The sequence below is a fragment of the Oncorhynchus masou genome, chromosome 9, assembly GCF_036934945.1.
Source record: "Oncorhynchus masou masou isolate Uvic2021 chromosome 9, UVic_Omas_1.1, whole genome shotgun sequence".
Classification (NCBI taxonomy): Eukaryota; Metazoa; Chordata; class Actinopteri; order Salmoniformes; family Salmonidae; genus Oncorhynchus; species Oncorhynchus masou.
In genome coordinates, this window is record NC_088220.1 from 57,322,370 (window position 1) to 57,348,662 (window position 26,293).

At 42.1% G+C, this 26,293-nt stretch overlaps 1 protein-coding gene across 2 annotated transcripts in view; it reads right to left on the reverse strand.

The window, feature by feature from the left end:
* Window positions 1–24,539, reverse strand: part of LOC135546302 (sortilin-related receptor-like) — a 73,231-nt gene extending 48,692 nt beyond the window's left edge. For both annotated transcript variants that reach the window (XM_064974632.1, XM_064974631.1), the window contains exons 1-6: window positions 24,160–24,539; window positions 11,115–11,231; window positions 9,521–9,655; window positions 6,351–6,512; window positions 5,818–5,885; window positions 4,785–4,965 (exon numbers count right to left, since the gene is read on the reverse strand). In XM_064974632.1, coding sequence (XP_064830704.1) covers window positions 4,785–4,965; window positions 5,818–5,885; window positions 6,351–6,512; window positions 9,521–9,655; window positions 11,115–11,231; window positions 24,160–24,537 — 1,041 coding nt within the window. In that variant the 5' untranslated portion in view covers window positions 24,538–24,539. The remainder of the gene's footprint in view (window positions 1–4,784; window positions 4,966–5,817; window positions 5,886–6,350; window positions 6,513–9,520; window positions 9,656–11,114; window positions 11,232–24,159) is intronic.
* Window positions 24,540–26,293: the final 1,754 nt, after the last annotated feature.

Below are 26,293 nucleotides of genomic sequence, written 5' to 3' on the forward strand. Positions count from 1 at the left end.
AGTATTCACACCCCTGAATCAATACATGTTAAGATCACCTTTGGCTGCGATTACAGCTGTGAGTCTTTCTGGGTAAGTCTCTAAGAGCTTTGCACACCTGGATTGTACAATACTTGCACATCATTATTTTTATTTTATTCTTCAAGCTCTGTCAAGTTGGTTGTTGATCATTGCTAGACAGCCATTTTCAAGTTTTACCATAGATTTCTAAGACAATTTAAGTCAAACATTAACTAGGCCACTTAAGGAACATTCTGTTGTCTTGGTAAGCAACCAGGGTGTATATTTGGCCTTGTGTTTTAGGTTTTTGTCCTGGTGAATGGTGAATTTTTTCCCCAGTGTCTGTTGGAAAGCAGACAACCAGGTTTTACTCTATGATTTTGCCTCTGCTTAGCTCTTCTTCCTAGTCCTTGCCAACGACAAGCATACCATAACATGATGCAGTCATCACCAAGCCATCATCATGCTTGAAAATATGAAGAGTGGTACTCAGTGATGTGTTGTGTTTGCCCCAAATATAACACTACATTTTTTGCAGTTTTACTTTAGTGCCTTGTTGCAAACAGGATGTATGTTTTGGAATGTTTTTATTCTGTGCAGGCTGCCTTCTTTTCACTCTGCCAATTAGGTTAGTATTGTGGAGTAACTACAATGTTGTAGATCAAACCTCAGTTTTCTCCTACCACAGCCATTAAACTCAGTTCCTCACCCAGGAGAGTCATGACATAAAGGCCTCAGATCTGCTTGGTAAATAGCTGACAACAACCAGACCATCTTACCCACAGAAGAGGGGAAGGGGGGAGTGGGCCGGTTTTGACACCTTAACACTCGGTCGTAAATTAGGCAGGAGGAGAATCTCTCCCTTTGCTCCTCAGTATTGGGAAAGAAATGTGCTTTGTCTCCAGAAGACTTTTGCAGCCAAAACCTTTTTGCCCAGAAAGTGAACATTGGAACATCTGAATGTTTAGAATGATCAGTGGAGACTTAAAGAAAATATATTGTCATATTGTTTATTATTTTGATGTCATTAAGGATGGTATCAAGAAATAACTCTGAAAGTATCAAGTTTACATCTAAATGTTGTATAAAATATATGATTAAGTATGAGAGTTTTTTTGTTAAGATAGGAATGTGATTTTAGTCTTCCAATGAGATAATTGTTTTTCATATAAACTTTTGCCCAGTCAGTAGCCACGCCCCAAGTGAGCACAGACATCGTGTCGGCGTGATTGAATGACCCCTTTATCCCTGAGGATAAAAAGCCTTGGTAACAAAATTTACAACAGACCCAAACATTGCCGGGTTGCTACTGGCATGTAAAGTGGTCGGGAGCTGAACACTGAATAATCAACCTTGAGACCAGCAGACATGAAGCATGAGCTAAACGTTACAAACGGTTGGAAACTCAAAGGAGGTAAAAACTAGGCACTAAAATCTCCAGTCTACAGCTGGGCATGTAAAAGTGGTCCTAGAACTTTGACTAAAGACACGAGGTGGGAAAGAAGAAAATTCCATCTCAGACAATCACTGAGTATCTGTTCCGAAGAAACACTCCACTCCAAGCCAGGACAAGGACATTGCGACTTCTGGTGAAAAATCAGAGCCTTACATTATCGAGCCTTTCCCCATAGAAGGATTGATTGGTTTCAACAGAGACACAACAAACAAGGACATCTACACATAAATACATTGCATTTCTTACCCAAACGGGTGGCATTTCATGTGCAAGGTATAGGATTAATGTGAGAACAGTCCTAGAATGTATCCACGATAAATGTCCCTTTCTCCCTCTCTCTCTATTTTCCCCACCCCCTTCTCCATCCCTGTGTAACAAGCTGTCATATCTTGTCAGTCCACTAGGGAATTTTGTCTCATGTAAGTGTGTACAGTCGTGGCCAAAAGTTGAGAGAATGACACAAATATTAATTTTCACAAAGTCTGCTGCCTCAGTTTGCAGGATGGCAATTGGCATATACTCCAGAATGTTATCAAGAGTGATCAGATGAATTGCAATTATTTACAAAGTCCCTCTTTGCCATGCAAATTAACTGAATCCCCAAAACACATTTCCACTGCTTTTCAGCCCTGCCACAAAAGGACCAGCTGACATCATGTCAGTGATTCTCTCGTTAACACAGGTGTGAGTGTTGACGAGGACAAGGCTGGAGATCACAAAGTCATGCTGATTGAGTTCGAATAACAAGCTTCAAAAGGAGGATGGTGCTTGGAATCATTGTTCTTCCTCTGTCAACCATGATTCCCTGCAAGGAGACACGTGCCGTTATCATTGCTTTGCACAAAAAGGGCTTCACAGGCAAGGATATTGCTGCTAGTAAGATTGCACCTAAATCAACTATTTATTGGATCATCAAGAACTTCAAGGAGAGCGGTTCAATTGTTGTGAAGAAGGCTTCAGGGCGCCCAAGAAAGTCCAACAAGGCCTCCCGGGTGGCGCAGTGGTCTAAGACACTGCATAGCAGGGCTAGCTGTGCTACCAGAGATTCTGGGTTCGAGCGGAGGTCCATGGGGCGATGCACAATTGGCCCAGCGTCGTCTGGGTTAGGGACAGTTTGGCCGACAGGGATATCCTTGTCTCATCGCGCACTAGCGACTCCTTGTGGTGGGCCGGGCGCAGTGACCAGGTTGCCAGGTGTACGGTGTTTCCTCCGACACATTGGTTGTGTCAAGAAGCAGTGCAGCTAGGTTGGGTTGTGTTTCGGTTGTGTTTCGGAGGACGCATGGCACTCGACCTTCGTCTCTCCTGAGTCCGTACGGGAGTTGCAGCGATGAGACAAGACTGTAACTACTACCAATTGGATACCACAAGATTAGAGAGAGAAAAAAAAAGTCCAGCATTAGCCAGGACCATCTCCAGAAGTTGATTCAACTGTGGGGCACCACCAGTACAGAGCTTGCTCATGAATGGCAGCAGGCAGGTGTGAGTGCATCTGCATGCACAGTGAGGTGAAGACTTTTGGAGGATGGCCTGGTGTCAAGAAGAGCAGCAAAGAAGCCACTTCTCTCCAGGAAAAACATCACTGACATGATGTCATCAACATATTCTGCAAAAGGTACAGGGACTGCTGAGGACTGGGCTAAAGTCCCCCCTCCGATTGTTTAGGGCATCCGGAAAAAAGCTTGTCGGGAGAAGACAAGGTGAGCGCAACCGTCAGTCCTGTGTCATGCCAACAGTAAAGCATCCTGCATCATTTGGCCACGACTGTATTCATGTGTGAGGTTGCTTCTCAGCCAAGGGAGTGGGCTCACTCACAATTTTGCCTAAGAACACAGCCATGAATAAAGAATGGTACCAACACATCCTCAGAAAGCAACTTCTCCCAACCATCCAGGAACAGTTTGGTGACGAACAAAGCTCTTTACAGCCTGATGGAGAACCTTGCCATAAGGCAAATGTGATAACTAAGTGGATCGGGGAACAAAACATCAATATGTTGGATCCATGGCCAGGAAACTCCCCAGACCTTAAAATCCCATAGAGAACTTGTGGTCAATCCTCAAGAGGTGGGTGGACAAACAAAACCCCACAAATTCTGACAACTCCAAGCATTGATTATGCAAGAATGGGCTGCCATCAGTCAGGATATGGCCCAGAAGTTAACTGACAGCATGCCTGGGCAGATTGCAGAGGTCTTGAAAAAGAAGTGTCAACATTGCAAATATTGACACCTTGCATCAACTTCATGTAATTGTCAATAAAAGCCTTTGACACTTATGAAATGCTTGTAATTATACTTCAGTATTCCATAGTAACATCTGATAAAAATATCTAAAGACACTTAAGCAGCAAACTTTGTGAAAATTAATATTTGTGTCATTCTCAAAACATTTGGCCACGACTGTATATGTATTCGGTATTACTATTTAGTTAGTTATTAAATAAACAATTAAATAAATTTGTTTAGTACTGAATAGTCCGAAAAGGATGGGGTTCTTGCGGATTCAAGAAGTCTGCGACGTTCCAAACGAGACTGATATGAGGTAATGATTAATAAGTGACTGTTATCGATATACAACTTATATATATCTAGAGTTTAATTCAGGAGATGGTAACTCATTAAACAATTTCTTGCGTGGTGAACAAAATTCCTAATGAGTTCATTGTTAAATGAATCATTTAAATGGGGTAATAATTAAACATAGTTAGTAGACTGAATAAATAACAGTCATCAGATTAATGAAGGTCAAGTCACAACATCTGTAACTGTTTTAAAGTCACCATTGGTGAAATCCCTGAGTGGTTTCCTTCCTCACCGGCAACTGAGTTAGTAAGGACACCTGTATCTTTGTAGTAACTGGGTATATTGATACACCATCCAAAGTATAATTAATAACTTTGCCGTGCCCAAAGGGATATTCAATGTCTGCTTTTTTATACATTTTTTACCCATCTACCAATAGGTGCCCTTCGTTGCGAAGTATTGAAAAACCTCTATGGTCTTAGTTGAATCCGTGGTTGAAATTCACTGCTCGACTGAGGGACCTTAAAGATAACTGTATGTGTACAGAGATGAGGTAGTCCTAAAACAACATGCTAAACACTATTACTGCACTATTTAATCAATTTCAACTTCAGGTTTTAAAAACAAAATGTGGAAGAAGTCAAGGGTGTGAATACTTTCTGAAGGCACTGTATTAGAACATAGTTAAGATTAGACCACCCAATGTTTGTGTTGTTAAAATAATCAATGTGGGCATTCTCAACACTGCAAGAGCAACAGAATGCCTGTCATGTATAATTCCCCCTGCAAATCAACCTCACTTACTGTGGAAGTGGTGGCGAACATGTACTTGTCCCGGAGCTGGAAGTTGTCCACTCTCTCTAGGACGACTCGGCGGTTCTGCTCACTCTGGAAGAAGTCGGTGCTGCTGAGGATGCTGGACACCCCCTGGGGTTCGTGCCTCTGGACCAGCACCGTGGTGGGGGAGTCATACGGTTCCACACCCCTGGAAATATGCAGAAAATGGCCGCAAGTGGGACATAGGTAGGGCCAAAAGTTTTTCTTTGTTGATCATGTGAACTGAACTGGAAGAATTTATTGGCCAAGGGCCTTGGAATTCTTCCCATTCAGATAGCATGGTCTGGACGTCTAACCCTAGCTAACCCTCCACATCCACGCCTTTAAATCATTAACAGATCGGTCAAACGGTGAGAGACACATGGCACTGAAAGTGTCGCAATCATCATCGTTATCAGATTGTTTTAAGCAAGTTTGTTGTTTTTGATGTGCTTGATAGACCTTTTCTCTGCAAACTCTGCGCATCTGGCACTCCAGGCAGGCTCAAGCAAACGTTCAAAGTATTTGAAAGATTTAAAACAGTATTTGAACCCAGATCTGATTGATAGCAAGGTTCAAAATCCTTTAGGTGTTACCAGAGTTATTAAGCCATTCACACATAGTGAGCCCCAAATAAAAATCTTGTAATCAGTCTCTCTCTTCCTCAGGGATCGTAGTGGCATTTTCTTTGCATTGTCATTCAATTACAAGGGCCAATCTAATCCATATATTTAACTTGGAGAGGCAGGGGGTTAGCTGGCGAGCTGCATGCTTGGTAAGCAGACAGCAATCGGAAGACATTAAGGTCTAGTGAGGGCCAGATGATGGAGGAGGCAGGCAGTCACAGAAAAACAGGAAGTAAACAGGAAATGAAGACGCACACGCACATCCCACCCATCCCTCGCACAGACCGATGCTTTAATGTTTTGCAGACAGTCTTGTACTAAACATCGACAATTGGTTATACTGATGACTGTACGTTCTGCCTCTCCTCACACAATCACAGAGGCATTGATCTTACCAGAAATAGGCCTTCACGTGCTCTTGGATCAACACCCATGTCTCTCCAAAATCGTCAGATTTCCATAGCTGCAAAAATAACAGAGGCGGTGGGGGGTAAATGTAGGTCAGGGGCTCATTTGCACATGTTGACTCCAGGCTGCATATAACTGGCAGAATGTTTGAGAGTTAACCGTTTTCCATCATTTCTGTTCAGCTGAAACGTGAATAAGTAGTTAGGAAAAATTCCACAAAATGTATTGTGTTTTTCAGAGAGACAGTTTAGTATATGCAGCTGTGACATTTCATTACTATTTGCATTCAGAAATATTGGTTGTGTTTCTCAAGAACACTGTATTATAAACCAAATGCTGTGGGCTATAGTATGGCAATCCAGCGTATGGAGTAGAGCCATTAGTCCACATAGGCATCTAACCCCAAACCAAAATGGTGGCCACAGAGCTACAGGCAAAGTGCTGATCATCATAATAGACACCTCCTGCACAAAGATCTCCATTTCTATAGCAGTCAATTCTATAGCAGTCAGTTGAGTACCTGTTTGTTGGGGTGGGAGCTGTCATAGCCCAGGACCAGGTTGGCCCTCTTGCTGTGCAGCAGCATGTCTGTGGGCTTGAAGGGGATGGAGAACCCCTGGATGGTCTTGCAGAAGTCAAAGGAGTTCCAGAGGTAGCTGTTGGTGCTGTCTGCAAAGAGGTACTGGAACAGGAGAAGGACAAGACGGACCAAGGTTAGGCTAAATACCCACTGGGGTCTGTTTAGGAGTGTTAAGGAATGTTAAGATAGAAATATATTGCGTAGAAGAGATAGGACATTCTTTCCTGTAGAACAGGGAATCATTCTTGCTCTATACATAGCATTTGTATTTGTACCTGCAACTTTCTAAACTGAATAAACCTGCTAAAACGTCAAGTCTGACTGATTTCAACAAACTAGAATAGTAAGAACTGACCTAATATCTCACCTCCAAATAGCTCTCGTCTAGCTATTTCAAAAGACTGTTTGCAAACACCCCCCAAAAAATCATGAGGAATTCAAAATAAATATTCAGAGATATTTAATTTGAAATGCCTAATTGCAATTTCAAATTACGTAATTAGACAGGAGCTATAATCCCATTTTGTCGGTCCTTCCTTTGATCTATTTTTTAACTGCCTTCCCAATAACTCCTATATTCTCAACAGCCTCCACTTGGAAACGGTACAAATACATTTTTACAAATTAGAAAACAATTACAACAAAACAAGTATTCAACCCCTTTGTTACGGCAAGCCCAAATAAGTTCAGGAGTAAAAATGTGCTGAACAAGTCATAAATTGCATGGACTCACTCTGTGTGCAGTAATAGTGTATGACATGATATTTGAATGACTACCTCATCTCTGTATTCCACACATACAGATAATTTTAAGGTCCCTCAGTCGATTAAGGAATTTCAAACAGATTCATACAAAAATACCAGAGGTTTTCCAATGCCTCGCAAAAACCTATTGGTAGATGGGTAAAAAAAAGCAGACATTGAATATCCCTTTTGAGCATGGTGAAGTTGTTAATTACACTTTGGATGGTGTATCAACACACCCAGTCACTATGAAGATACAGGTATCCTTCCTAAATCAGTTGCCGGAGAGAAAGGAAACCACTCATGGATTCCACCATGAGGACAATGGTGACTTTAATGGCTGTGATAGGAGAAAACTGAGGATGGAACAACAACATTGTAGTTACTCCACAATACTAACCTAAATGATAAAAGGAGGAAGCCTGTACAGAATACATTTTCCAAAAGTTTGCAATAAGGCACTAAAGTAAAACTGCAAAACATGTGGCAAAGAAATTTGGGGTAAATCCAACACAACACGTCACTGAGTACCGCTCTTCATATTTTCAAGCATGGTGGTGGCTGCATAATGTTATGGGTATGCTTACCATTAGCAAGGACTATAGATTATTTTTTAGGATAAAAATCAAATTAATAGAGCAAAGCACAGGCAAAATTCTAGAGGAGAACCTGGTTCAGTCTGCTTTCCAGACACTGGAAGACAAATTCACCTTTCAGAAGGACAATAACCTAACTCACAAGACCAAATATACACTTGAAGAGGACATTGCATGTTCATGAGTGATCAAGTTACAGCTTTGACTTAGAATCGGCTTGAAAATATGTGGCAAGACTTGAAAATGGCTGTCTATCTATGATCTACAACCAACTTGACAGAGCTTGAAGAATAAAATAAAAATAATGATGTGCAAATACTGAACAATCCAGGTGTGCAAAGCTCTTAGAGACTTACCCAGAAAGACTGAAAGCTGTAATCGATGCCAGAGGTGATTGTAACGTATTGACTCAGTGAGTGTGAATACTTGTACACATGGAAACATGAAATGACCCCGGGAATAGAACATCGGTCAGAGATTTTTAAAAATAAAACATTCAAAATGGGTGACTCTTTCTTTTAAATACGCAGATCCGTAACCAGTCAGACCTAAGTGGTATTATGGACAGAGAGGAACTGATCCTAGATCTGTACTCCTACTCTTGAGAAGCTTGCTAAATACGGGCCCTGAATTCAAAAGGGAAAGCTCACAACTCAATGTGCAGATGAGAAGAAACCACTCATTTCCCATCTCCATGATGTTGGGAACATGTTGCAGACTGAGAGGGTGGAGTCCTCCAGCTGTTATACCAGGCCGCCCTGCCTCGCTCTCTGGAGTCCACCTGTCTGCAGACTGATGGCCCAAGCCTGCAGGGCTCACAAGGCAGGCCACACGCAAATGCTTGCCTGCCTGCTAATGGAACAAACTGCGTTTCCCATGCACCCTTACACCTTGCAATAACCTCCACTGGGCTGAGTGCCAGGGGAAACGGCTGGGGGCGGGGCCAGGGCTATGACTCACCGGCACACAATGAGACATAATCGAACACGGCACCGCACCAAACCTCAAGGCACTGCATCGAACAATCTCGAGCTCATGACTGATAACTACGCATGTACACAAGCACACACACACACTATACAGGTAAATCAAACCTAATAAACCACAAGCTCAATAATGTTATGTGCCTTGCGCTGGTTGTGCGGAGATGGGAGACTTAGAAAACGTAGAAAACATAATAAAACTCCTATCAGGGCAGTCTTCAATATAGAGAAAGGTCTTAATACAGTGTGTCTTATCATACTGTACACTGAGTAGACAAAACATGACATAGCTTTCACCTGGTCAGTCTATGAAGTTAAATCCACTTCAATCAGTGTAGATGAAGGGGAAGAGACAGGTTAAAGAAGGATTTTAAGCCTTGAAACAATTGAGACATGGATTGTGTATGTGAGCCATTCAGAAGGTGAATGGGCAAGACTAAACATTTAAGGGCCTTTAAACGGGGTATGGTAGTAGGTGCCAGGCGCACCGGTTCGAGTGTGTCAAGAACTGCAACACTGCTGGGTTTTTCATGCTCAACAGTTTCCTGTGTGTATCAAGAATGGTCCTCCACCCAAAGGACATCCAGCCAAATTGACAACTCTGGGAAGCATTGGAGTCAACATGGGTCAGCATCCCTGTGGAACACCTTTCGACACCTTGTAGAGTCCATGCCGGAAGAATTGAGGTTATTCTGAGGGCCAAAGGGGATGTGACTCAATATTAGGAAGGTGTTCCTAATGCTTCGTACACTCAGTGTCAGTACCTCTATGGTCTTCAGCCACTTACCCTCTTATTGTCAGCGGGGCTGTGGTAGAACTGGGAGATGACCTGCTTGTTCCCCTCTTTCTCCTTCTCCCCACTCAGCTGAAACCTCTCTGAGATGGGGGAGAAGCTGGTTCCATAGTCGTAAGACACGTACACCTACCATGTGACAGAGGAGAGAGGAACGAGGTGAGAACATGGAAGTCACAGTACATGGTAAACAAATTAAATCCACTATCACTGTTCTTTTTGTTATGATGCTTTTTGGACAGGAAAAATTATTTTTGATGAAGGACATTTCTTGTAGAGGACAAAATCATTTTAGAATGGGTGTATTGGGAGGGAGGCCATGAACTGACTCAGTAAAAAGAATCAAAGCATTTCGGCAGTAGCTAGACTTTCCAGCTACAGACTTTATCTACGGAGAGAAACACAATACTTGGGAAAAAGCTTTGTCCATGTTAAGTGACTAGAGAGTTTAGTGTTCCGTTCTGTTCCCTCCTGTCCTGCAGATTCTACCAAAGACAATATACGAGTGAGGTCAGAACTCTCAGATTCCCGTCAGAGTGCCAGAGACCAAGGATCTCAGACCACAGAGAACAGCACACAAAGACCACTGAATCCACAATGCTGGCTGGAAGTTATATCGAGGAGCGTACTGAACTGGGAGAGGAGAGAGACACAAAACTAACAATTCGTGTACAAATAAACTGACCTTCACCAGTGGTATCTCTGCGGTTTAGTATCAAACACTTTTTTTTGCAAATGGCATTACATCTAAAGTTAATTTCATTAACCCCTTGAGGTGCGCAGGAGGTCCTTCTTACACTGTGCACAAAAGCAGTGGGAGGTGCTTGGGTTACTGTAAGCTGAGTGTGAGTAACAGGCAGGACAGGGAGCTGATTACATCAAAAGAAGACAGAGTAGAGAGAGAACTATTTTGGTGGTGTAACAGATGGAGGGATTCATCCGTGGCTCAGTGAATCTGATCTGTGAGAGGAGAGGAAGCACACGGCCGGCTGGCAGGCCACGGCGCCATCTCCTTGGCAAAGGAGAACAGGTCCGGGCCCCGCAGCACTGACAACACGTGGCCTGTCACTGTCACTGACCAGATGGGCACCCGCGCACACAACGCACATGCATGCGAGCACACAAACACACATGGATACACAAAGACAACATGGCACAGTCAAACTGTGATTAACATGGCACTACCATTTCTGCCATGGTAACTCGAAAAAAAGGAGTCTACATTTGAAATGGCAGAATCCTATGTGTGTTATCTGAATAGAGGGAAATGTGAATTGAGAGGGAAGAAGATTCAAAAGTGGTTCAAAACAACATGTAGGCGTCAGGCTATGTGGTGGTGGATAGGTTCATGGATATGTTATTTTGGTGCGATTGTGGATCACCATCCAACACAGAAGGTATGTTACTGTACTTACAGGAAACGTAGGCTACTACATTAGTGTGCTCACAGGAAGTGTACTACTGTACTCGCAGGAAGTGTTCTACTGTAGTCACAGGTAGTGTATTCCGGTACACAGAGGAAGTGTACTACTGTACTTACAGAAAGTGTACTACTGTATGCGCAGGAAGTGTACTACTGTGTACTCACCGAGCTAGTCTTGGGACCTGCGGCTCCGACACTGTCTCTGGCCAGCGCCACAATGACATTGCTCTTCTCCCCGGCCCAGTGCACCACCATCTGGTTGTGGGAATCGTTCAGGTTGGCCTGCAAAGAAAAGAACATGCAACTGACCTGTTGTATTTTTGTTCTGTTTGGTCAAAATGCAGCTCAACTCAGAGTCCAATGAATTAAGCGACTATCTGATAAATTACAGAGGCTTTTATATCTGATAAACATCCTTGGACCATATCAAATGTGTTATGAAATGCTATTATCAGCTAGACATTGTAATGATTTTGCTGGGTTCGCAGCACCTGCTTAGCTGGTGGAAATCAGTGAAAGGTTGCTATACCTTGCCTGGCTGTGTCTGGTGTATTGAACAGAGCTGCTGTGCTTTTCTTTATTCATCCTTTTAACCAGTTAAGCTCACTGGCGCATGTTACTATGGCAACGGACTTCGTGGTCTTATTGTTATGACCTTGTGAAGAGCACCTGGCTAAAGGCTCCTATCTGTGTGTGTGTGTGTGTGTGTGTGTGTGTGAGAGAGACAGTGAGCGAGAGACAGTGAGCAGCTTTACCTCACATCGCCCACTTTCAGAGGCATTCACTGTGTCCATTGAAACAACACAATGCTGCTATACTAAGTGCTTGTGGTAGATGTAGTAGTGTAAAAGCAGAAGGCACAGGTCAAACAAATGCTAACGCTCCATTGGTGCAGCTCTGACATTAAGATCTGTGAAGTGTGAGTCCACAAAAAAGTATGTCATTTTAATTCCCACTGCCGTTGCCTCTCATCGGAGCGCTCCTCTCTCTCATTCTTCATTTATCATTCTGCAGGGGGCTGTGGCTCTTTGAAAAGCTCGGTTTTCTCCCTTTACTACAGTATTTCTACAGACTTGCACTGTTGACAACACAAAGACTGTAATTTCTGTCTAAATGATGAACAGACGTTCCTCTTCTTTCAGTGGTAACTTTACACCCACTATTGGTACTACGGCTTGTAGACTTAGTAATGGAATGTGATTTCTGCCGCAAAGTGCTACAAAACAGCCTGCAAGGGTTTGTTATGTGTGTATAAGCATGATTTCAGCAGGAACATTGTAATAAGGTAACCCATTCCATGTAATAACATTCTCATTCGCTGAGATCAGAGTTCCAAAATAGTAGAAGAACACTTCTACTAACTGGACTTGTCTAATAAGAAACGCTCATTCAGAACGTGTTAAAACATTTCACTATGGTGTGCCCTACTGAACACATCCCATGAGGTCAGCTGAGTCAAAGGCAAGGCCGTCTTCAAGGCTGAGATGACTCTGCGGTAAATCTCAGAGCAGTTTAAGCCTCGTTGCCGGCGGACCATGTAAAAGGGTGCCGGTGTGGTCCTCCTGACACAGCTGAATTGGGAGAGTGATGGCACTGGTAAACTGCTGCAAATGGCATCGTGAGACACAATCTATTAATCTCGCCGCGCTCGATAACAAATCAACTATTAACAGGTTAATGACGTGAGCGTCACTCAAACCATCTCCAGCTACGTGAAGCATTGGACTATGCTTGGGGTTAGGGCCTCATAAACTCACTGTTGTCCGTTTGGTCCCAAAAGGCTTGGCTACCATTCGCTAAATCTCACAACACAACTTTTAGGGTAGATGGGACTGACTGTAACTGCCTTCTATTCAGGTTTGTGATTAATTAATAATAGGTCTAATCATTGTGTCTTTAAAGTCTTTTTGTGTAGACATTTTGGGCTACCTCGAGCACAATGGCATCTCCTATTGCTTGTGGTCTTGCAAGTGATTGGCGTTATTACCAAAGACAGTGCAGCATGAAGAGGCTATAACTGCTTCTCCAAAATAAATCCCAGATCACACTTGTAGGCGATGTCATGGCGACGTTGGCGAACAAAGCTCATGCTTAGAAACACGTAATCGGGTCAATTGGTCGTCTCGTGCCAAACTGAGCATGTGCAGACCCTCAAATCAAAAGGCACTCCTTCGATAGAGTTGTTTTTGACAAAAATTAAAACGTGTGTCAGTTTGTCACTTTCATAAGGTTGGAATAATAACATTTAACTACTTAAGACATTGGCTCGGATCTAGGTTTTGCCTTTAGATTGAGAAAATTAACAAGTAAGGAAGAAATGTTCACTTCGGTCATTGACTTCTCAAACCCCAAATACCAGTCTGGTCTGTTTGGTCTGTTTCGCAAGCGTTCCCGAATGCCTCTGATGTCACAGAGGCCTTGAAGTAAATGTTGGGCCCGAAAATGTGCCTAACTTTGATAATAGCGTCCTGTTTAACACTGCCAAATGATTTTTAGCATAGATAGTCATGATTGCTAGTATGCTAGTTGGAGGATAGAAAGTTGCAAAGAAAGAAGTGACCCTGTACATTAAAAAGACAACCAGCAGTCTTCACCAAGCAAGTCCCAGGGATTCTAACAATACAAATTCCTTTGCATTAGTGCATTGACGTAAGCTCTGGTATCACCAGACAAGCCCAAAATTATTCAACACCAAGTCAGGAAGAACGCAGGCCCATTTCTCCTTTATTTATTTACTTATTTTTTATAGACTTGGCCAAACCTTGAAAGAAACCTTGAAGGAACAGTAAATTAATCTGTCCATAGCTCAAGGCTCATGCTCCTTTTGCACTAACCGGGCGAAGCTAGATTAATATCAGTTGCAAAACATCATCAGAATGGAAAAGGAAGTATGCAAACCATGCTTTACAAAAGACAGGAGACACTTTCGTGGTACCAAAAACAACATTCTCTCCTTTTCTCTTCTCATGTACCCTCCTTTCTTTGAGAAGCATGGTTGTGTTCAGTGGAGAGAAATTGATTTGAAACGAGTGAAACAGGGAGGTTGGCTAATACCTGAACTTGTCCAAGAAACACTCCTTTTCTTTTACCGTGGCAAAGCGGTTTTGTGCCCTACTAAACCCTGGCGCTACTACGTCAAATCGGTTTCCTCAACAACAAGCAAAGAACAAAATCCAGTCAAATAGGGTGAGTATACATCTCCCCCATCATGTTTTCCCTCATTATTCAAGAGAGCATAATGAACCAAGGCTGAAAGAGTGGCACTGTTGGAGCGGCGCTGAACCGCCGATGATACATTTGCATTTTCAAACTACCAGTGTGTATTTTTGGCTGAATGCAGCACAATCAAGCCACTGTCCTCTGTGACAGTCATGCCACACATTATTTAATATATATACATACATACACACACACACTGGATGATGGCCAGCTAGCTGGGACAGGACCTGATGTAAATGTGTTATAGGCTAGATGTTTATCTCCCCATGGTGTAGTCTGGGCTCGGCTATGTTATATAAAAGGCCTGCCCTGCTCTGTGGAATCTCTGAAGTGGGCTCCTTGACAGAGACTAGAGAGTCCTTCTTCACAAGGCTGAATGATAAGTGGGTTAACATGGCAGATCATGGTGAATGTCTCAATGCTGTTGCCAGCTGAAGAGTAGCCAGCCATCAAAACATTAGTGAGTGCCTGGCACATTCTTTTGGGGTAAAATGTGAGAAACAAGCTTGAAATGAGACTTGAAGTGAACTTGGTGTGTGTGCGTACACATTTTACTATACTTGTGAGTACCAGAAGTATTCACTTTAGTAAACCAACACAAATTCAGAGAAGTGAGGAACATTTTGCAGATCCACAATTTTAGACATAGGGGTTATGTTTAGGGTTAGATTTTGGGTTATTGGTTAAGGTTAGGGTTAGGGAAAATAGGATTTTGAATGGGAATCAATTGTCGGTCCACAAAAATATATACAGTACCGGTCAAAAGTTTGGACACACCTACTCATTCAAAGGGTTTTCTTTATTTTACTACATTGTAGAATAGTGAAGAAATCAAAACTAATGAAATAGCACATATGGAATCATGTAGTAACCCCCAAAAAAGTGTTAAACAAATAAAAAACATATTTCATATTTGAGACTTTTCAAAGTAGCCACCCTTTGCCTTGACGACCGCTTTGCACACTCTTGTCATTCTCTCAACCATCTTCACGAGGTAGACACCTGGAATGCATTTCAATTAACACGTGTGCCTTGGAAAGAAGTTTTAACAACTTAATGAGTTTGAGCCAATCAGTTGTAACAAAGTAGGGGTGTGGGTGGTGTACAGAAGATGGTCTTTTACCAAATAGGACTATGTCCATATTATGGCAAGAACAGCTCATATAAGCAAAGAGAAACAACAGTCCACCATTAAATCAAGACATGAAGGTCATTCAATTCAGAAAATGTCAAAACTTTGAAAGTTTGACACATCTCAACATCAAAATGTTCAGAGGAGGATGTGTGAATCAGGCCTTCGTGGTCGAATTGCTGCAAAGAAACCACTACTAAAGGACACCAATAAGAATAAGAGACTTACTTGGGCCAAGAAACATGGGCAATGAACATTAGACCAGTGGAAATCTGTCCTTTGGTCTGATGAGTCCAAAATTGAGATTTTTGGTTCCAACTGCCATGTCATTGTGAGACGCAGAGTAGGTGAACGGATGATCTCTGCACGTGTGGTTCCCACCGCGAAGCATGGAAGAGGTGTGATGGTGTGCATTCTGCAGCGATACGCCACCCCATCTGGTTTGCGCTTAGTGGGACTGTTTTTCAACAGGCCAGTGACCCCAAATCCACCACCAGGCTGTGTAAGGGCTATTTGACCAAGGAGAGTACTGATAGAGTGCAGTATCAGATGACCTGGCCGCCACAATCACCCAACCTCAACCCAATAAGATGGTTTGGGATGAGATGGACCGCAGAGTGAACGAAAAGCAGCCAAAAAGTGCTCAGCATACGTGGGAACTCCTTCAAGACTGTTGGAAAAGCATTCCTCATTAAGCTGGTTGAGAGAATGCCAAGAGTATAAAAAGCTGTCATGAAGGCAAAGGGTGGCTACTTTGAAGAATCCAAAATATATTTTGATTTGTTTAACACCTTTTTGGTTACCACATGATTCCATGTGTTATTTCATAGTTGTGATGTTTTCACTGTTATTCTAAAATGTAGAAAACAGTCAAAACAAAAGAATAACTCTGGAATGAGTAGGCGTGTCCAAACCTTGGACTTGTACTGTAGCAGTGTGTGTGGTGTGTTCGTTCCTTGGAAGGTTAAGTTGGTTCAGCACAAACATTCATTCAGCTCCAGGTGATTTATAGTACAGTTGAAGTCGAAAGTTTACATACACTTAGGTTGGAGTCATTAAAACTTGTTTTTCAACCACTCCACAAATTTCTTGTTAACAAACTATAGTTTTGGCAAGTCAGTTAGGACATCTACTTTGTGCATGACACAAGTAATTTTTCCAACAATTGTTTACAGACAGATTATTTCACTTATAATTCACTGTATCACAATTCCACTGGGTCAGAAGTTTACATACACTAAGTTGACTGTGCCTTTAAACAGTTTGGAAAATTCCAGAATATGATGTCATGGCTTTAGAAGCCTCTGACAGGTTAATTGACATTATTTGAGTGTACCTGTGGATGTATTTCAAGGCCTACCTTCAAACTCACTGCCTCTTTGGGAAAATGGGAAGGAAAATCAGCCAAGACCTCAGAATAAAAATTGTACACCTCCACAAGTCTGGTTCATCCTTGGGAGCAATTTCCAAACGCCTGAAGGTACCACGTTCATCTGTACAAACAATAGCACGCAAGTATAAACACCATGAGACCACGCAGCCGTCATACCACTCAGGAAGGAGAAACATTCTGTCTCCTAGAGATGAACGTACTTTGGTGTGAAAAGTGCAAATCAATCCCAGAACAGCAGCAAAAGGACCCTGTGAAGATGCTGGAGGAAACAGGTACAAAAGTATCTACATCCACAGTAAAACAAGTCCTATATCAACATAACCTGAAAGGCCACTCAGCAAGGAGGTGCTCCAAAACTACCAGAAAAAAAAGCCAGACTACGGATTGCAACTGCATATGGGAGCAAAGATAGTACTTTTTGGAGAAAATGTCCTCTGGTCTGATGAAACAATAATAGAACTGTTTGGTCATAATGACCCTCATTATGTTTGGAGGGAAAAGTGAGAGCTTGCAAGACGAAGAACACCATCCCAACCATGAAGCACGGTGGTGACAGCTTCATGCTTTGGGAGTGCTTTGTTGCAGGAGGGACTGGTGCACTTCACAAAATAGATGGCATCATGAAGATGGAAAAGTATGTGGATATATTGAAGCAACATCTCAAGATATCACTCAGGTAGTTCAAGCTTGGTCGCAAATGGGTCTTCCAAATGGACAATGACCCCAAGCATACTTCCAAAGTTGTGACAAAATGGCTTAAGGACAACAAAGTCAAGGTATTGGAGTGGCCATCACAAAGCCCTGACCTCAATCCCATAGAAAACTTGTGGGCTGAACTGAAAAAGCGTGTGCGAGCAAGGAGGCACACAAACCTGACTCAGTTACACCAGCTCTGTCAGGGGGAATGGGCCAAAATTCACCCAACTTATTGTGGGAAGCTTTTGGAAGGCTACCTGAAACATTTGACCCAAGTTAAACAATTAAAGGCAATGCTACCAAATACTAAATGAGTGCATGTAAAATTCTGACCCACAGAGAATGTGATGAAAGAAATAAAAGCTGAAATAAATCACTCTCTCTACTATTATTCTGACATTTCACATTCTTAAAAGAAAGTGGTGATCCTAACTGACCTAAAACAGGGAATATTTACTGTCAGGAATTTAATGTCAGGAATTGTGAAAAACTGAGTTTAAATGTATTTGGCTAAGGTGTATGTAAACTTCCGACTTCATCTGGCCTTGACAGACTAGTGAGCTGAAATACAGTGCGCACACACACACACACACACCAGAGCATTGAAAATGCCCTTTTTGACATACCTTTTCCACACCTGTATTGTTTACCTTCTTTACTGCAACTTGCAGTGAATTCACACCAACTCCTAACTCCCATAGAAATAGTGTTCTCCTAACTCCCAACTCCAACTCCACTTGTTTTTACCGGCACTCACTTCACTGCAGTTAGCAAACAGTAATTGTTCTACTACATTAGGCCTGATTTCTTGAAACTCAACACATAACTGCAAACATATGTATCCTCCTTGCTCACACAGGCTCATAGACGTAGGCTAGATGACATGCATCAGAACGAGTCCAGGCACCAGACAAGTCTAGTCAAATGTATTCATCAAGGCTCCTTACGTGTGACATGATGACCACTATTTAATGAGGAAAATGAGTAGAGCCAAGCATTCCCCAAGCCAGACCAAACATCACCATGGCACTGAAATAGTGTTCTTATGCACAAACCCTGTTTGATATGTTGACTGTGTGTCCTGTGGCAGGGAACCAGATCCTGCTTGCAGTACACCTTCAGAGTGTGTCATGTAATTTCTCTAGAGATGTTTGTGAACTGTGGGAAACCATTTACTGGATAGATTGAGCAACTTCAGGGCGTGTTCAGTAAGGCACGCCCTAGCAAAACAAAATCACTATTGGACAAGTTCAGTTATGACTTCCGCGTTTCGCTCTGTTTCAAGACGTTTTGTCTCTGCTGAACACAACCGAGACATTAGACTAGAGGCTTGGCTCACTTGTTTGTTTTGAGTGAGAATCTCAACTGGCAGATGCTCGAGACAGGTTTCAGTCACACTTCGCACTTGAATTTCACAATCCAGCCCCCTCGAAATGCTGCCTACTCCGCAAGTCAAATCAAATTGTATTTTTCACATTTGCCAAATACAACAGGTGTAGACCTTAACATGAAAAGCTTACTTACAAGCCCTTAACCAACAATGCAGTTAAGAAAATAAAGTAAAGAAAATATTTACAAAATAAACTAAAGTATAATTTTCAAAGTTGTTTTAAGTAACAATAAAATGAGGTTATATACAGTGGGTACCGGTATTGAGTCAATGTGCGGGGGTACATGTTAGTCGAGGTAATTTGTACATGTAGGTAGGGGTAAAGTGACTATGCATTGATAATAAAACAGCAAGTAGCAGCAGTGTAAAAACAAAGGAGGGGTGGGTAATCAATGCAAATAGTCCGGGTGGCCATTTGATTAATTGTTCAACAGTCTTATGGCTTGGGGGTAGAAGCTGTTAAGAAGCCTTTTGGACCTAGACTTGGCACTCCGGTACTGCTTGATTTGCGGTAGCAGAGAGAACAGTCTATGACTTGTTTAAAGGTCTTACTCACATCGGCTACGGAGTGTGACGCGTCACTGGGCAGCTTGCAGCTGGGTTTTCCTTTGAGGTCCGTAATAGTTTGCAACCACATCCGACAAGCATCAAAGCCAGTGTAGTAGCATTCAATCTTAGTCCTGTATTGACGCTTTGACTTTGATGGTTCGTCTGAAAGCATAGCAGGATTTCTTAGAAGCGTCCGGATTAGTGTCCCGCTCCTTGAAAGCGGCAGCTCTATCCTTTAGCTGAGTGCAGATGTTGCCTATAATCCAAGGCTTCTGGTTGGGATTAGAGGTCGACCGGTTATGATTTTTCAACGCCGATACCGATTAAATCGGACGATTTTTTTGATTGTTTTTGTGATAATGACAATTACAACAATACTGACTTAATATAATACATCAATAAAATCTATTTAGCTTCAAATAAATAATGAAACATGTTCAATTTGGTTTAAATAATGCAAAAAAAAGGTGTTGGAGAAAGTAAAAGTGCAATATTTGCCATGTAAGAAAGCTAAAGTTTAAGTTCCTTTCTCAGAACATGAGAACATATGAAAGCTGGTGGTTCATTTTAACGAGTCTTCAATATTCCCAGGTAAGAAGTTTTAGGTTGTAGTTATTATAGGAATTATAGGACTATTACTCTCTATACCATTTGTATTACATTAACCTTTGACTATTGGATGTTCTTATAGGCACTTTAATATTGCCAGTGTAACAGTATTGCTTCCGTCCCTCTCCTCGCTCCTCCCTGGGCTCGAACCAGGAACACAACAACAACCACCCTCGAAGCAGTTACCCATGCAGAGCAAGGGAAACAACCACTCCAAGGCTCAGAGCGAGCGGGTGACGTTTGAAACGCTATTAGCGCGCGCTAACTAGCCAGCCATTTCACTTCAGTTACGCCAGCCTCATCTCGGGAGTTGATAGGCTTGAAGTCAGAAACAGAGCAATGCTTGACGCACAACGAAGAGCTGCTGGCAAAACGCACGAAAGTGCTGTTTGAAGGAATGTTTACGCGCCTGCTTCTGCCTACCACTGCTCAAAATACCGATTTCCGATTGTTATGAAAACTTGAAATCGTCCCTAATTAATCGGCCATTCCGATTAATCGGTAGACCTCTAGTTGGGATATGTACGCACGGTCACTGTGGGGACGACGTCGTTGATGTACTTATTGATGGAGCAGTGACTGAGGTGGTATACTCCTCAATGCCATTGGATGAATCCCGGAACATATTCCAGTCTGTGCTGCAAAACAATCCTGTTGCGTAGCATCCGCGTTATCTGACCACTTCAGTATTGAGCGAGTCACTAGTACTTCCTGCTTTAGTTTTTGCAGGAATCAGGAGGATAGAATTATGGTCAAATTTTCCAAATGGAGGGTGAGGGAGAGCTTTGTACACATCTCTGTGAGTGAAGTAAAGGTGGTCTAGAGTTTTTTTTCTCCTCTGGTTGCAAGTGACATGCTGGTAGAAATGAGGTAAAACTAATTTAAGTTTGCCTGCATTAAAGTCCCCGGCCACTAGGAGCACCACTTCTGGATGAGCATTTTTTTGTTTGTTTATGGCCTTATACAGCTCGTTGAGTGCGGTCTTCGTGCCAGCGTCGGTTTGTGGTGGTATATAGACAGCTAAGAAATATATAAATGAAAAATCCCTTGGTAGTGTGGTCTAACCAAATCAAACTTTATTTGCCACATGCCCCGAATACAACAAGTGTAGACTTTACAGTGAAATTCTTACTTACAAGCCCTTAACCAACAGTGTAGTTCAAGAAGAAGAAAGTCTACAGCTTATCAAGAGGTACTCTACCTCAGGCGAGCCGTACCTCGAGACTACCTTAATATTAGACATTGTGCACCAGCTGTTATTGACAAAACGACACACACCCCCACCACTGGTCTTACCGGACGTAACTGTTCTGTCCTGTCGATGCACGGAAAACTCAGACAACTGTATATTATCTGTGTTGTCATTCTGCCACGACTCGGTGAAACATAAGATATTACAGTTTAAAATATCTTGTTGGTAGGATAGTCTCGAACAGAGCTCATCCAGTTTATTCTCCAGTGATTGCACGTTGGAAAATATTTATTTTCCTTATTTCCTTATTTTTTTCATGTGAATGGTGGGGATTTGGTCCTCATCTGGAAGCAGCATTATATCCTCGCTTCAGACTCATTAATGAAATTATCTTCATCCAGTTATTAGGTGAGTAATCTCTGTTCTGATATTCGGAAGCTCTTTTTCGGTCATAAAAGACAGTAGCATCAACATTATGTACAAAATAAGTTACAAACAATGCGAAAAAACACAAAACAGCACAATTGGTTAGGAGACCGTAAAATGGCAGCCATCCCATTGGGCGCCATTCTTTGTCTCAGAGATTGTTTTTTCTACTTCCTTTCCTCATTCTTTTGAGCTCATTATCAGGAATGAACTTTAAACCAACATTCCACATTCCTTACTTAAACTAAGAAACTGATTAATTGTATCCACATTTCACACACACTGACAACACCCAATACAGATTTGTACAATAATTTAATTTAAAGAGAGAATTATATCTATATAGGATATATCTATATAGGTTAGCATTTCACTACACTCGCATTAACATCTGCTAACCATGTGTATGTGACCAATAACATTGGATTTGTTTTGATTTGATATGGCTAGGGATGGGGGACTGAAAGCTTACTTAAAACTTAAATGCCAAAATAACAGGCATACAGTTTCTACAAATAGCCTACCTTATTACTAGTTGCTACAAATAGCCAACCTTATTTATTTATAAACAAATAAAGTACCTTTTTGTGCATTTTTGGCAAACGATTTGTGCAATTTCGCTGCAGCACCTTTAGAAACATCTAGGCTGAATCCCATGAGTGCCCTGTCTAGTGAACAAAGCTATTTAATCCCTGAAGATATTGGCTTTCCTCTACTGTCACAGAAGAGACACCGACTGTCCAGAACAAAACATGACATCTGACCAGCAGAGGAATTATTTCCAAAGTTGATCACATAAGCAACCCTGTCTGTTCCAATTCGAGGTTGTGTGGAACGCGGTGCAACCACCAGTGTCTTTTAGTTTCATTTTAAGGAATACTGAAGAGCTGACTACCTTAACAAATAAGAAATCACATTATGGAGCTATTCAGCAGTGTGACCTGACTCTTACAGACTTGATATCATTGGCCACTTTAATAAATGGAACACTAGCCAATTTAATAACACCATTTTAAGAATGTTTACACATATCTCACATTACTCATCTCATATGTATATAATGTATACTACACTATCTATTATCTATTGCATCTTAGCTGCTCTGTCACAGCTCATCCATATATTTTTATATTCTAATCCCATTCCCTCACTAGATTGTGTTTTTTATTTTACCTTTATTTTACTAGGCAAGTCAGTTAAGAACAAATTCTTATTTTCAATGATGGCCTAGGAACAGTGGGTTAACTGCCTGTTCAGGGGCAGAACAACAGATTTGTACCTTGTCAGGTCAGGGATTTGAACTTGCAACCTTTCGGTGACTAGTCCAACGCTCTAACCACTGGGCTGCCCTGCCGCCCCATGTGTATTAGGTTTTGTGGTGGAATTGTTGATATCACCTGTTAGATACTGCTGCACTGTCGGCTCTAGAAGCATAAGCATTTCACTACACTCGCAATCACATCTGCTAACCATGACTATGTGACCAATAAAATTTGATTTGATTCATCATACACAACAGCCCCAACATCTTACAGAAATCAATAACAAAAATATAATATACAAAGACTGCCATTATTGGCTCTTCGCAATATTTCCACCATCCAATATGGCAAGCATGTCCACATGGGGAAGACTATAGTGGCAGTCTTGGCTAATTCGAATTGTGTTGTTGTTCACTGTCATCAACTGTGTGATTGTGGTGACATGCTGTGATCACGGGTTTCTGAAAAACTGGTCAAATAAAAATACTGCATTAGTTTGGTCAAGAAGATAATTCAATGACTTCGTGCAATACATGTGTGTGTAACAGTCTGTTGGTAGACAGTAAAACGGAGGGTTTGTTTACTAGATAGACTGACGTCATTGAATAGGCAGTGCTTTCTTTATGCCAGTGCTTTCTATGGTTGCTCGAGCCTTACATCGGGGAGAAAAGCGCCCGCCATGGCATCATATGCTGAAAGGGGACGGTCTGTGTTAAAAAGTCGAGTAGCTATCTCGCTACAGTGGTACTGATAATCACGCACTGACTATTGACTTCGAAAGCCTGGCTTTGGCTATTTGCTCTTCACCTCTCCTCGTCAAGGGTCGTGCATGAAATGAGAGCCATACAGCAGGGTTCCCCAACTGGTGGCCAGCGGGCCGAATTTGGCCCACGGGTGGTTTTATTTGGCCCCAAGTTTGTTTTTGTTTTTTATTAAATGCTCCAAGTGATTTTTATTTAAGAAATCTGTTCTCAAGTATTCACATATATAATATAGATACACTTGATCGTATACAAACGTAAGCCAGGTTTGAAATGATGTTTTAGTCAAACATTATATATGTTGTGGCTTCTTGCGGTCAATTTGCAGTTTACAAATTATTTGTAATTATGTTCAGGTCCCCGACCATCCACACAAGAAAAAAATCGTCCCGCAGCTGAATATAGTTGACGATCCCTGACATTGAGGTATACTGAGTTCCGTTACTAAACTAGCTAGGTAGTTAACGTTAGCTGCTAAACCTAACTAGCTACTGTAGCTAACTGTAGATAGCCTGATGAGAGATCAGCTAGCAAGCTGCTTTCAGTAGAATTGTCGTTACACTGGAAAAGTAATGCATTACCTGTCCATACACCTTTGGCACGGGTGGTTGGACTGCACTCCGCCGAATGCGATGCTGATACATGCCCGAAACTCTGTCTTCCCTTGCATTACGTGCAGCTCGTCGTTTCGCATCGGCGCCTATTCCATGGATACATTCTTCATTTGCGTTCACCGTAGAAAAACCCCTGTCCTGCAGTAGCAATAACCGCTGGTCTCGATGAAGACGAAGGGTGGAGGAAAATGTACCAGGAGCGAAGAAAAATAACAAATATATTGTAAACCTAAGAGGTGACAGCATCTTGACTGTCTGTCTTGTCGCCATGTTTGTGTAGGTTTCGTTTGGGTAACTAGAAGTGCTCCTTCGAGAGGCGATTGGAGTAAGCGTAGGCACCCCCATCATCCCCCTCTCCTAAGCAAAGTATGCTAGTTGCATTGGGCAAGTTCGTTTCGCATGTCTCGGTGCGTCGTGTGGGTGGAGATTTCACCGAAGGACCAATGGAATGTCTAAAATGTATAAACTCCGGACTTCACGGGCACCGGGCAATGGAAAATGAACTTACCCGTTGTTAGCGACTTTTTGGTATATTGAATGAGTTTACAGTTGTGGATGCACTTGAAAAATATGATATACAACATGATATACAACCAATGATATATATCTAAATAATTGTATACAACACTACATGGCAAATCCTTACACATGTACCAACCCAAAAAAATCTGAATTACAAAAATCTAAAAAGTCTCAAGGACAACGTTCAAACGTTCAAACGTTCCAAAATAAACTAATGAGAAGTATAGGCCTACTCAAGCTCAGCCGTAGGACGCACATTGGTCTTAATCTTGTTGTACATGAAAGAACTTGCCCCCAGTTACCTGTCTTGTTATTTTAATTTCATTAGAGGCTCTCACCGCCATCACACCAGAGCCAGTGTTGTTTGGTTATAGCCTTTTTATAAAATGGATTAAATTGTTTTTCCCCTCAGAAATCTACACATTCTGCCCATAATGACAAAGAAAAAAAAATGTTTTTTAGATCCTCTCAAGCTCTGTCAGGTTGGATGGGGAGTGTTGCTGCACAGCTATTTTCAGGTCTCTCCAGAGATGTTCGATCGGGATCAAGTCCGGGCTCTGGCTGGGTCACTGAAGGACATTCAGAGACTTGTCCCAAAGCCACTCCTGCATTGTCTTAGCTGTGTGCTTAGGGTTGTTGTCCTGCTGGAAGGTGAACTTTCTCCCCAGTCTGAGGTCCTGAGAGCTCTGGAGCAGGTTTTCATCAAGGATCTCTGTACTTTGCTCCATTTATATTTGCCTCGATACTGACTAGTCTCCCAGTTGTTGCTGCTGAACAACATCCCCACAGCATGATGCTGTCAACACCATGCCTCACCATAGGGATGGTGCAAGGTTTCCTCCAGACGTAACGCTTGGCATTTATTCCAAAGAGATGATCTTGTTTTCAACAGACCAGAGAATATTTTCTCCTGGTTTGAGAGTCTTTAGGTGTCTTTCGCAAACTCCAAGAAAGCTGTCATGTGCCTTTACTGAGAAGTGGCTTCCGTCTTGCCACTCTACCTTAAAGGCGTGATTGGTGGAGTACTGCAGAGATGGTTGTCCTTCTGGAAGGTTCTCCCATCTCCATAAAGGAACTCTAGAGCTCTGTCAGAGTGACCATCGGGTTCCTGGTCACCTTCCTGACCAAGGCCCTTCTCCCCCGATTGCTCAGTATGGCCGTGCGGCCAGCTCTAGGAAGAATTTATGTGGTTCCAAGATTCTCCCTCTTACAGAGATCACAGTTTACAGGAAATGTTTGACTGGAACACTCTAGAAAGAATTTTGGTGATTCCAACTGTGCCTCGACACAATCCTGTCTTGGACAATTCCTTTGACCTCATGACTTGGTTTTTGCTCTGACATGCACTGTCAACTGTGGAACCTTATATAGACAGGTGTGTGTCATTCCAAATGATGTCCAATCAATTAATTTACCACAGGTGGACTCCAATCAAGTTGTAGAAAAATCTTAAGGATGGTCAATGTTAACAGGATGCACCTGAGCTGAATTTCGTGTCTCATAGCAAAGGGTCTGAATACTTATGCCAATAAGGTATTTTTTTAATAGATTTTTCTATAAATTTGCAAACATTTCTAAA